Source organism: Morus notabilis, unplaced genomic scaffold, assembly GCF_000414095.1.
Source record: "Morus notabilis unplaced genomic scaffold, ASM41409v2 Scaffold466, whole genome shotgun sequence".
NCBI lineage: Eukaryota > Viridiplantae > Streptophyta > Magnoliopsida > Rosales > Moraceae > Morus > Morus notabilis.
The window spans coordinates 218083-231029 of record NW_010358624.1 but is presented as its reverse complement, the minus strand read 5'-3'; the positions used below and the strand labels follow the sequence as shown (position 1 = coordinate 231029).

Genomic DNA, 12947 nt, shown 5'->3' with positions numbered 1-12947 from the left:
GGTACTCAAACAAAATGTTAAGAAACTTATAATCCTTTTTGAAGAATTTTATAACAGAGTATAAAAAAATCATTCACTTGAAACCGTCCAATCTTGCTTTTCTTAAAAGCAGAATATATATTATACCATGAAAGGAAAATACAAAATTAAGTATTTAGCTAGTTTTTTAATTATTAGATATTGATTAATCAATCATTTATTTATTAATTTATTTACTTACCGATTATTAATTTACCAATCATCAATTTGTAAAGTGAAAACTACAAACACTAGCTCTTTTTTATAACTTTCTATGAATAATATCTTTATTTTTTGTTATAGGAGTCTCTGAGATTAATATCCGCGGTTGAAATAACTTCTACTGACCAAATATTCTTATCAGTTTCTTAAGTCGTACACTTATCATTTCCTCTATTCTTCAAATGTACAATTTTATAAAACTTAGGATTTGATCTTTTGGAGTGTGATTTGAGTGTGGTTTTTTAGTTAAATTTGAGTTATAATTTGAGTTGAAGTTGTAACTTGCATAAAGTTGAGTAAAGTTGAATAAAGTTGGAACTTAAAAGAACATGAACTTGAATAAAGTTGTAACTTGAATTTAAACTTTTTTTGAGTTTTGTTGCAAAAGAACAACCCCTTAATTGTTTAAGATGGATCTGCAAAGTACGCACAACTTGTAAAGTAAATAATGACTTAAATTGATCCAAATTATATTATAATTTCACACCTAACTCTATCATAAGATGAAAAGTTCAAATTCTCTACCTAATATTCAAAAAAAAAAAAACATCAAACTTAATTTATTAATCAGGCCCATTCATTTCACTGATTCGAGTTTAGAATTTGAGTTTTGCTATAGTAAAAAGCTCTAAAAAACAGTCATATCTAATTTTTTTGTTACAGTAAAAAACTCACATAAAGTCACATCTCAACTCGAATCAGCGAACTAAACTGACTCTCAGTGTATCATTTTCTTAACTTACGTCAAATCATATTAGAAAAAAAAATCAGAATTTTAAATTTGATAAAGACGTGAACATTGCAAACTGTGCAGTACTAATCGAGTATTCTTTTTTATCTTCCAACGTCATTCTCTATTACTTGCATAAGGAAAAAAATCATTCTCTATTTTGTTTAGATGAAATGAAGATGCTTTTCATTCATCAGGAATGAATAGTACAATTAGAGAGAGAGAGAGAGAGAGAGAGAGAGAGAGAGAGAGAGAGAGAGGATAAGGCGAGGAAGGTCGTGGATCTATAAAATACAATATAGTTTGGTAAGCAAAGCTACACCAATTATCACATAACTCTCCCTTCTAACTCTTTTTTCCCTTTGGGAATAAAGTTATAATGAACTCAATATTTCAACTTCCCTTCCTTCCTAATTTCTTCAAGCAAAAACAGTATGAGATAAATCTACTCACATTATTCCCATTCCTTTTCACTTTTCTCATCTTCATTTTAATGATACTGAAAATAACAAGGAAGAGATCAATAGTTTCTCATGACCCCACCAAAACTACTACTCCAAATTTACCACCCGGACCTTGGAAACTACCCATCATAGGAAACCTTCACCTCTTGATCATAGGATCTGATCTTCCCCACCACCGCTTGAGAAACTTAGCCGGGAAATACGGACCGTTGATGCACTTGAAACTCGGAGAGGTTTCCCACATTGTCGCCTCTTCACCGGAGGCTGCGAAAGAGGCGATGAGAACCCATGATATCAACTTTGCTCAAAGGTCCCTAGGCCTTCCGGAAGCCGACGTGTATGCCTCTTTGGGCATTACCTTTTGCCCTCATGGGGACTATTGGAGACAACTTCGGAGAGTTTGCACGCAAGAACTTTTGAGCCCTAAGCGCGTAAAGTCCTTCCAATCCATTAGAGAAGAAGAAGTGTCCAATCTCATTGGATATCTTAGATCAAACCAAGGGTCTCTTGTCAACCTGAGTGAGAAAATCTTTGCCTTGACATATTCAATAACATCCAGGGCGGCATTTGGGAAGAAATGCAAAGAGCAAGAAGCCTTCACTGAGGCTACAAAGGAAGGTCTTAAGATCTCCGCGGGTTTCAATGTTTCTCATGTGTTTCCGTCCCAGAATTGGCTTCGCCGGATCACCGGATTAGGGCCTAAAGTTGAGAAGAATTTGAAGAAAACGGATGAGATACTTCAAAGCATAGTGGATGCTTATAAAGCACGCAAGGCAACAAGGACGGATAGTGCTGACAGTAATGATGCAGCCGAGATCACTTTGCTAGACGTTCTTTTCAGTCTTGAGGAAAAGGGTGATAAGGACTTCTCTTTGGAGACCGCAAACATAAAAGTCATTATCATGGTTAGTATATGGCCTTCCTATTGCAAGATCTTTGAACTTTGGGACTTTAATATAAATCTTTTTCATTGCACTTTCACATATACTTAATTATAATTTGTCACTTGATGTCAAACATAAATAATATAGGTCATATTTGGAGTTGGTTTTGTTTTTATTTTTCACGTTTTTCGAAAAAAAAAATGAAAATAGAAGAGAAACAGTGTTTGGTACAATTAAAGATAAAAAATAGAAATGAAAACGATTTTTTAGTTTAGTGTAAAATAGAAGAAAAATGAAAAATCACTTTTAGTCGTTTTTTCATTTTTTTTGTTTATGTTTTCTCCTCTCCCAAGCACAGAGAGAGAGAAAGAAACATTAATGATTTTTTATATACTGAAAATAATCTCTTAATAAAATTACCAAACGCATTTTCAAAAATAAATTCTGTCTGAGATTGAAAACATTTTCATTTCTATTTTCATATAAAAATAAAATCATTTTAAAACGAGTTTCAAACGCACATATAGCTTTTTCATAAAGGCATTAATTACTTTTTTTTTCCCTCAAAAGCTGTAAAACTAATTACTTCCATTTGATGGATCATGGTCCTAATCTAGTTAGGATGTCTCTGCTTTCTCTTGACCCAACTAATTGTAATAACATTTTCAGGACATTTTCATGGCCGGGGGCGAGACGTCATCCTCAGTCATAGAGTGGGCAATGCTAGAGATGCTGAAGAACCCGAAACTAATGGAGAAGGCACAAGCAGAGACGAGGCGAGTCTTCGGAAGAAAAGGAAATGTCGAAGAGACAAACGATCTCAACGAGCTAGAATTCTTAGACTTGGTCATCAAAGAAACCCTACGATTGCACCCTCCGGTCGTGTTAATTCCAAGAGAATCGAAAGAAAGTTGCGTCATCAATGGATACCAAATACCCGAGAAAACCAAGTTCATCATCAATACGTGGGCAATAGGGAGAGATCCCAAGCACTGGAGTGAACCAGAGAAATTCAAACCAGAAAGGTTTCTCGAGAGTTCGATTGATTTCAAAGGCGGTGATTTTCATTTCATTCCATTTGGCGGAGGAAGGAGGATGTGTCCCGGAATCTGGTTTGCATTGGCAGATGTTAAGCTTCCTCTTGCTCAATTGTTGTTTCATTTTGATTGGAAACTACCTGATGGGATCAGCCACGAGAATTTGGATATGAGTGAGAGTTTTGGTCTGACTGTGAGAAGAAGAGGAGATCTTTTCTTGATTCCAATTCCCTGTCATGTTAATCAATGAAAAAAAGGGCCCGCTCTACTTTTAAACAAAATAGGCAATTTCCAAAGACCCCAAATAACTAATAAGACTCCATATTGGTTGTATCTATATGTTATTATTCTTCTGCATTAAGGGTGAGTTTATTTTGCATCAAAGGAAAAGGAAAATAGAAAGAGATGAGTGATTTCCTTTCTTATTTTATAATGTGTTTAGTAATACAGCTTTAGTGGTCTCTACACAACATAGAGAATGAGAAAATAGAATGTCAATCCTTGCATATCTCTTTGTATTGATTTCTTGTCGAAGCAAATGAATGCCGAATTTACATATCTACTTTTAATGAATTACTATGTACTCAATGATGAATTTAATTGTGCAAAAAGGGATTAAATTGGTAATATCGTATTCTTACTTTTAGTAAACTTTAGAAAGCGAATGAGATTGTATTTCATTTACACCATCTAACAGTCAACACTTGAAAGGGCTGTTTTAAAAAAGCATACTTGAAATAGGTTTTTTTTTCCTTTATACAACACGGAATTAAACCCGCAACCTCTCTCTCAAGCCTCATCTCACCCGAACCCTTTGATGTCGCTAGACTACACAGTCTTAGGCAAAATAAAATTTTTTTTTTTTCAGATAAACAAAAACTTTATTTAAAAAATATATACAAACAAAGTTTTCTTTAAAAAAAAAAACTAAGGATAATCTTGTTTTTTTTTATTTAATGGATAGCGAAAAACCTAATTATTTTTCTCTTACAAATAGATGCTCACTTTTACCTATTTTTACTTTTAAAAAATCTTATTTTATGTTTATATCATTATCTCTCTTTGCCTCTTACTACCACAAATAATATGATCATCGACACTCTTCAAGAATTTTTAAGAAAAAAAAGAAGAGAGAGAGAATGGTTTTTGTGAATGAATTAAAAAACAGTTGAAAGTCATTTTTACTTTTGTGTTTCTATTTTTTAGTACTTATCAACAATATTATATTATATTAATTAATAAACACGATTTCACTTTTTTATTATACTCAAAACAATCTCTTAAAAAACCAATCAAACGTAATTTCAGAATCAGTTCTAAAATAATTCTCAAAACAATCTCATTTTTACGTTTTATTGAAAACAAAATCATTTTAAAACCAATTCCAAACACACCTAAAGAGTTACGGTATAAGGATGTGAATAAATTTATGAACAAATAGCATTATTGCCTCTTGACTTATTTATTCTTTATATAGTAGAAGAATTTTTAATCTTGACAAAATGCATTTTAAATTTTAAAATCAATAATAATTAAAATTCATAATTAATAGTATTATTAAATTGACAATTTAAGACATGAGATTTGCACATGACATAATTTACCATACGACAAACTTTACCTTTTATATGTTAATTTCGTGTTTAAACTATCAATTCTATTAGACTTTAATCGTTACTGGCTTTAAATTTTAAATTTTAAGATGCAATTTGTCAAAATTTAAAGTTTGAAGATACTATAGAGGAATAGTTGGAGGTGCAACAGCATTAAGGATAAAGATAAACGTTTAAAAATAGACTGAAACAAATAAAGTGTGAGATACAAAGAGAAAAATAGCGGGAAACGACAACGAGCAGAATAAAAAAGGTCAATTATTTTAAATTTTTTACAAGAACAATATTCTGCTTAGAGAAAGACAAGAGAATGAAGATAGAAAAAAAAGCTCATCGTCGAGCTGGAGAGCAATAATAAATTTTTAAAATTTTTGTTATTGCTCACCAACTCGACAAGGAGATTTGATTCTCTTATCTCTTTTTATCTGTCTTGATGTTTTGTCTTTTTATAAGCAGTATTGTTTTCTGTAAAATGATTAGCTTTATTTGCATCATTCCCCACCCCTACAACCAATTTAAATAATTAAACCCCAACAACCAATTTAAATAATTAAACCCCCACAAACCAAAACACTTGTGTATTATATTATATACTTTTTGTTAGAGTGACCCAACACAAATATCTTTACCATTTATTTATTTATTTATCTTGGAAAATATTTTTCTTTGATTTTTAAATCTTTTAAATGGCATGATATATATGATACACTAAAAATTGAGACACCAATCAAGATATTAAAAATAAGATAAGTGATTCGAGTCGGTTTCTCATCTTCACAAATCATGTATATTAAAAATGAAAAAAAGACGTACATATATGTATTAGATGAACAACAATATAAGTAACTAGGCTTTCGAGAGATTTTGACGGGCGGTGAAGAGGACCGGCTATCACAATGACCTGAAAATTTTATTATTATCCCAAGTCAATTTTTTAATAGATAGAGTAGTCCCTCATATTTTAGCACTAGAAAATAACTCTAGGGTAGGATGTACATCTATATATATATATATATATATATATATAAACTAAATAATAGTATGCAAAATCACTTAACACACATTACAAATATTCTCTCTTTCCAACTCCCACTATTTTCTACAGAAAAAGTACCTATGAACCCTTTTAAGCTTCTTTTGCTTCCTCTCTTTGAGCAAAAACAAGATGGACAAGATCTTTTCCCAATCTTGGCATTGTTTTTCACTTTCCTCCTCTATATGTTGTTGATATTGAAAACAAGAAATAGATCATCAACATCTCAACCCACCAAATCATCGACACCGAGTTTACCCCCCGGCCCTTGGAGGCTACCAATCATAGGAAACCTTCACCATCTCATAGGTTCCGATCTCCCCCATCGTCGCTTGACAGACTTGGCCAAGAAATATGGACCCTTGATGCACCTTAAACTTGGTGAAGTTTCGCATATCGTTGTTTCTTCCCCGGCGGTCTCAAAAGAGATGTTCAAAATCCATGACTTAAACTTTTCTCAAAGGCCCCTTCTCCTTGGTGGAAGCAAGTATAATTCCTTAGACCTCGTCTTTTCTCCATATGGAGACTATTGGAGAGAGATAAGGAGAATTTGCACACAAGAACTTCTGAGTCCTAAACGCGTCCAGTCGTTTCGATCCACCAGAGAAGAAGAGGTATCAAATCTCATCGGTGATCTTCATTCGAACAAAGGGCTTGTCGTCAATCTTAGCAAGAAAATCTTTGCAACGTTATATTCCATCACGGCAAGGGCGGCTTTTGGCAAGAAATGCAAAGACCAAGAGGCGTTTACCGCGCTTGTCAAGGAAGGTCTAGAGATTGCCGGGGGTTTTAATGTTTGTAATGTGTTTCCTTCCCAAAACTGGCTTCGGTGGATCACTGGTATTGAGCACAAACTAGAGGAGAATTACAAGAAAATGGATGCAATACTTGAAAACATAATCAATGAACACAAAGTAGACAAGGCAACGAGGAGTAGAAGTAATGATGGAGCCGAGAGTTTGCTAGAAGTTCTTTTCAATATCCAGGAGAATGATGCGGCCACTGCCTTCTCATTGGAGACTAGACACATCAAAGCAATTATCTTGGTAAGACGATCTATCTATAAATATGCTTGAAAAAAAAAAGTTGCTAGTTACTATTAGAAAAATACTTTCAAAGGCGATATTTTTCATCTCTTACTAAAATATCAAACTTTGTGTTTGAGAACATATAGACAAAAACTAATTATATCACGTTAATGGAGTCCACATGTCAAACAATGAATGCAGAGAGTGACAAAAAAAATTTGTGTTTGAAAACTTATAGACAAAAACTTATATCATGTTAATAGAGTCCACATGTCAAATAGTGAATGCAGAGAATGATAAAAAGAATGATTGAAAGAGAGAGCTAACATTTCTACATTAATGTCTCTAAAGCAAAAGAATATAGTCTCAAAAATTTTAATTTTTTGGTGAAATTTTGGTTATTTCGAATAGTAAAATAGGGTACACGAGCTCTTTACACTTTTGCTCCTGAACTTTTCTATATTCTTACAATATCCACTGGCTCTTAATTTATGATCATTCCTCAAGTCTTGACTTTTTAAAACCTGAATACACAAAATCAATTTAGATGCAATATAAATTCATAAATTTTGAAACTATAAATTAAAAAAAATGCATTAAAACTCTACTACAAGCTTAGCTCATTTAGAAGGACAAAAGGGAAATACAAAATCAATTAGACAAGCGAGAAGGGAAATACAAAATCAATTAGACAAGCGAGAGAGAGAATTAAAAATACGTAGATTAAAATATCTATACTCATTGTAATTTTAGTCAAAATTTTGGTTTAACTCATCTCTCTTAAAAGTAAATTCTAGCTCTGTCACGGGGGAAGATGACGATAATAGTGTAATATGTTTATTTTATTTAAATAGTAATATAATTATGTTGACCATTCTCGTCCTAATAGCTTATACATTAAGGGCCCATTTAATTCGCTGATTTGAGTTGAGATGTGACTTTATGTGAGAGCTTTTTACTGTAAGAAAAGGGTTATTTGTGACTGTTTTTTAGAACTTTTTACTGTAAAACTCGAATCAGTGAAATAAACGGGGCTTAAAAGACATCAAAGTAGGCAGTTAAGTCTAGCTAGACTCCCACAATTGCAAGTTGCAACTGATAATTTATCAGTTGTTGAGCCTTATTTTGAATTTACAATTTCCTTTTGGCACTGCTCTTAAGTTGAATGTGCTTTCCCACATGCACCAAAAATATTTGCAATCTGAAAAGGATGAAAATATATAACTTTTTTCAGGACATATTTATTGCCGGAAGTGACTCATCATCTGCAGTGATAGAATGGGCAATGTTAGAGATGCTGAAGAACCCTAGAGTGATGGAGAAAGCGCAAAAAGAGGTGAGACAAGTGTTGGGAACAAAAGAAAACATGGACGAAACAAATCTGCACGAACTAGAATTCTTAAACTTGGTCATCAAGGAAACTCTAAGACTGCGCGCTCCCGGGCCTTTGATTCCAAGAGAATCTAAAGAAAGTTGCGTGATCAACGGATACCAAATCCCGGCAAAAGCAAAAGTCATCGTCAATGCATGGGCAATGGCGAGAGATCCCGAGTACTGGACTGAGCCGGAGAGATTCTACCCTGAAAGGTTTATTGAGAATTCGGTTGATTTCAAAGGGACGGATTTCGAGTTCATCCCATTTGGCGCCGGAAGGAGGATGTGTGCCGGCGTTTCATTCGGACTTGCAGATATTAGGTTGCCTCTCGCGCAATTATTGCTTCATTTTGACTGGAAACTGCCTGATGGGATCAACAGTGAGAATTTGGACATGAGTGAGAGTTTTGGTTTATCTGTGAGAAGAAAAGGGGATGTCTACTTGATTCCAATTCCTTACATTCATGTTCCTGTTGCATAATATAACATCACTTGACATGTAGAAACTGATGATTCAGTGCATGATGCATTCCTTATAATAAATGGTTTAGCAATTTCTTTTTTCTTCTTATTTTTTTCAGAAATACTACAAATATATATATATATATATATTATGTTGGACAATGCAAAACTAACCAAGGTGTTAAGACATTTGATCGCGTTTGAAACTCGTTTCAAAATGATTTTATTTTTTGTATGAAAATGAAAATAAAAACGTTTTTAATTTCATACATAAATCATTTTTGAAAATACGTTTGGTAGTTTTATCAAGAAATTATTTTCAGTATAAAACCCATTAATGTCTCTCTCTCTCTCTCTCTGCTCGGAAGAGGTGAAAACGAAAACAAAAAATAAAAAATAATTTTTCATTTCTCTCTCATTTTACACTAAACTAAAATATCGTTTTCATTTCTGTTTTTTATATTTATTACGACAAACGCCGTTTTGAAAACGTTTTCATTTTTTCTTTCTTGAAAAACATGAAAAATAAAAATGGGATCAATTATAAACACGGCCTTTATTCCTGTGATCGTGAGCTTGAACATAATTGAAGGAAAAGCATAATAGAGCTTTTTAACTTAAGAGTTCTGTTTACTCCTCAAACACAAGGGAACTGCATTGTTTAGAACTTAAACATTAGCAGGAAGTTGGGATGTGAAGTAAAGTCAATTCGACCTTAAAATTCCCAACTCTACCAAATTAAAATTCCCATTTTTCAATTCCAAGAAATAACAGAAATTTACCTTTGTCTGATCACACACAAAACTTCAAAAAAAGAAAAATGAAGAAAAGGGACCAACCACCTCTCAATAATACCCCGGGTCTTAGGGTTCGTCTGGTACGAAGATTTAAATTAAGGTGATTCTAATCATGATTTTGGAACCAAAACTATGATTCATGATTTTGGGTTCAAATCATGATTCTGAAACTATGATTCAGAATTATGAGTTTAAATCACCTTGAATATTCAAGAGAATGGTGGTTTCAGAATAATGAATGATTCTAGTTTAAAACACCACATCAGATTCGAATAATGATTCAGAATCATTCAAATCAAACACGGATTCTAAATCATGATTTAGAATCATATTCAAAATCATTATAAACAAACACTGATTCTGAATCAGAATCCAGATCATGATTTTAAATCCGTCTACCAAACGCCCCCTTAGTAATGCTGGGCAAAGCTCACTCATCCCTCAATAGAAAGCCTATCACGTATCAATCACGTGATTCATCACCCTCACCGTCGACCGTCCCCTCCATCGACGACGACGAGTCCAACTGGTGGCAGTTAACAACGTCCACATAATCCATATCTACCCACTTCATTGATGCCTTGCTTCCCTTCACAATGTGCTTTCAATGTCGCAGTGGTGCCATCAAGGCCACCTCCAGCATGGCGTGGCCCATGAAAAGCGATTTTCTCCCAAAATGAGGTCTTCAATATCATGAAAACAGGGGAAGTTTTTTTTTTATTTTTTTGAATTAAAGGGTACTTCAAAGACAAGGAGACAAATACCCATTTAAATAGTACATTTTGATGTTTAATCCACAAACATTGATCCAATAATTTTTATTAGTATAAATATATATATTAATTAAAAATGTACTAATTAAGAATAATGAGTAAAAATTTTAAACTCATACACTAAGAATTAGTTTTCAACAATTTTTTTGTACTTCAATGACACATTATCTAGATTCTGGATATTAAAAGACTATTTTAGTAAAACAACAGGTGAAAATAACTTGGATTGCATTTTAAGACGTCAGGAAATTAAAGGCGCTTGTTCTTTTGGAGTTTAACTTGAGTATAATTATTTTGTTGAATTTGAGTTGAATTTATAACTTGAGTTTGTGTTTGGTTGTGTACATTTGAATTATGGTTTGAGATAAGAATCTTTTTGAGTTTGTGTTTGAGTGAGTCAAAACTTGAATTTGTATTTAGATAGTATTTTAATAAAAACTCAATACTGATGGAAAATTTTAATAGGGTATATGTGTAGGGTTTTATTCGTCTTTTCGTTGTCAACGCATAGAAAAAAAATCATCTCAATCAGAATTAAAACGAAAAAGTTATAGCATTTTTAAGAATAGAAAAAAAAAACAATGTTCATTAATTTGAGTTTGAGTTTCTAAACTCGAGTTAAAGGGGAAATGAACTCGAGTTTTAATCTCAAACTCAAGTTTGAACTCGAGTTTTAGTCTCAAACTCGAGTTTGAACTCGAGTTCAAACTTAAAAGAATATAAACTCGAATAAAGTTGTAATTCGAGTTGCATTTTTTTGAGTTTTTCACTCAAAAGAACAAACCCTAATTTATTACAAACATTTACATGTTACATGACAGTAAAATAATTGGAGCCAAAATTGATACTTGAATTGCAATTTAAGGCTTTTGAAAATTACATAATAATAAAAGTCTAGATATTAGGAGACTAGCATGTGAGTTGCACACCTGTGGATACTTAACAGCACAATAAAAGGACCTACATGTGCTAAGAAAGTTGTTGGGCATATAGGGGTTGAGATACCAGCCGCGTTTGGTGTTGTTTTTATTTTTATTTTTTATATTTTTTAAAAAATAAAAAATAAAAAAAAGAGAAAATTAGTGTTTAACATAATTAAAGACAAAAAACAGAAATAAAAATAATTTTTTAATTTAATATAAAATGAGAGAGAAATAAAAAATACTTTTAGTCGTTTTTCATTTTTTATTTTAATTTTCTCCTCTCTCGAGCAAAGAGAGACATTAATGAATATTTTTATAAACAATCTCTTAATAAAATTATCAAACACATTTTTAAAAATAATTTCTGTCTGAAATTGAAAACGTTTTTATTTTCATTTTCATATAAAAAACAAAATCATTTTAAAACGAGTTCCAAATGCATCCTAAAATTTTTAAAATAAAAACACGAGCAGCAGAAGTTCAAAATTTAGGGACATGGTAATTGTGATATTGGAGTAATGCAAAACAACAGACACAGAGAACATTAAGTCCCAAGAAACGAGAAATATCTAGGGATGGTAATGGGACGGGGCGAGGATCGGCATGCTTTCCCCAAGACCATATCCTACTCTTGTTTTGTCCATCATACCCACCCAATTAAGGTAGGGATGGGGTTGGAGAAACACCACCTGTGGACTATCCTCGTAGCCTACCCATTAATGTTTAACAAAATACTTGCAACATTACAAAACCTCCAAGAAAATTCCATTAAACCAATTAAAAAAATTCATCAACGTAAAAACTGATATTAAATAAAAATAAATTAAATTCTTAATACTAAATTTAAGGACCCGTTTAGTTCACTGATTCGAATTTTTAATTCAAGTTGAGATGTGATTTTATGTGAGAGCTTTTTACTATAGCAAAAAAGTTAGAAGTAATTGTTTCTAAGAGCTTTTTACTATAACAAAAAAGTTAGAAGTAACTGTTTCTGAGAGTTTTAACTGTAGCAAAACTAGAATTTTAAACTCGAATCGGTAAAATGAACGGGGACTAAATTCTAACAAATAACGAATCAAAATCTCAAAGCTAAACCTAAACTCAAAAATACGTAAGCGGATACATAATCGAGGCGGCGGTGGGGACAAGGAAGCTTCCACTACCTAAATTCTAACAAACAACGAATCAAAATCTCAAAGCTAAACCTAAACTCAAAAAAACGTAAGCGGATACATAATCGAGGCGGCGGTGAGCACTAGGAAGCTTCCACTACCTAAATTCTAACAAACAACAAATCAAAATCTCAAAGCTAAACCTTAACTCAAAAATACGTAAGCGGATACATAATCGAGGCGGGTGGGGACAAGGAAGCTTCCACTCCCCCCGTCCCGCCTCTATAACCTAACCTTCAGAAATATGTACTTCTAGTAAGTGCTAAACTAATCTGCCTCAATTTTACTCTGGATGTGGGCAGACGTATAGCAAATTCGCAGGGAGGCAGTCTACCTCCGAACACATCAAGAGTGCTCACTAACTGCATGAACATCGGAACTCGTCTGAGTTCCACCAATAAATTCAAACATGGCCTA

The 12947-nt window shown here is 32.9% G+C and overlaps 2 protein-coding genes across 2 annotated transcripts; both read left to right on the top strand.

Annotated features, from left to right (window-relative positions):
* The first annotated feature begins 1336 nt into the window (after positions 1-1336).
* On the top strand, positions 1337-3744 carry LOC21411974 (cytochrome P450 71D10). The gene is made up of 2 exons (XM_024162181.1): positions 1337-2339; positions 2988-3744. The coding sequence occupies exons 1-2, from the start codon at positions 1350-1352 to the stop codon at positions 3603-3605; spliced, it is 1608 nt and encodes a 535-aa protein (XP_024017949.1). The 5' UTR covers positions 1337-1349; the 3' UTR covers positions 3606-3744.
* Positions 3745-6084: 2340 nt separating this feature from the next.
* Positions 6085-8884, top strand: LOC112090574 (cytochrome P450 71D11-like). The gene is made up of 2 exons (XM_024162157.1): positions 6085-7047; positions 8264-8884. The coding sequence occupies exons 1-2, from the start codon at positions 6085-6087 to the stop codon at positions 8882-8884; spliced, it is 1584 nt and encodes a 527-aa protein (XP_024017925.1).
* The last annotated feature ends 4063 nt before the right edge of the window (positions 8885-12947 follow it).

Excerpts from the sequence above, each read along its gene's own strand:
- LOC21411974 (XM_024162181.1), top strand. The coding sequence starts at position 1,350 with ATGAACTCAATATTTCAACTTCCCTTCCTTCCTAATTTCTTCAAGCAA. Across the intron at positions 2,340-2,987 it reads ACATAAAAGTCATTATCATG|GACATTTTCATGGCCGGGGG; the intron begins GTTAGTATATGG and ends TAACATTTTCAG.
- LOC112090574 (XM_024162157.1), top strand. The coding sequence starts at position 6,085 with ATGAACCCTTTTAAGCTTCTTTTGCTTCCTCTCTTTGAGCAAAAACAA. Across the intron at positions 7,048-8,263 it reads ACATCAAAGCAATTATCTTG|GACATATTTATTGCCGGAAG; the intron begins GTAAGACGATCT and ends AACTTTTTTCAG.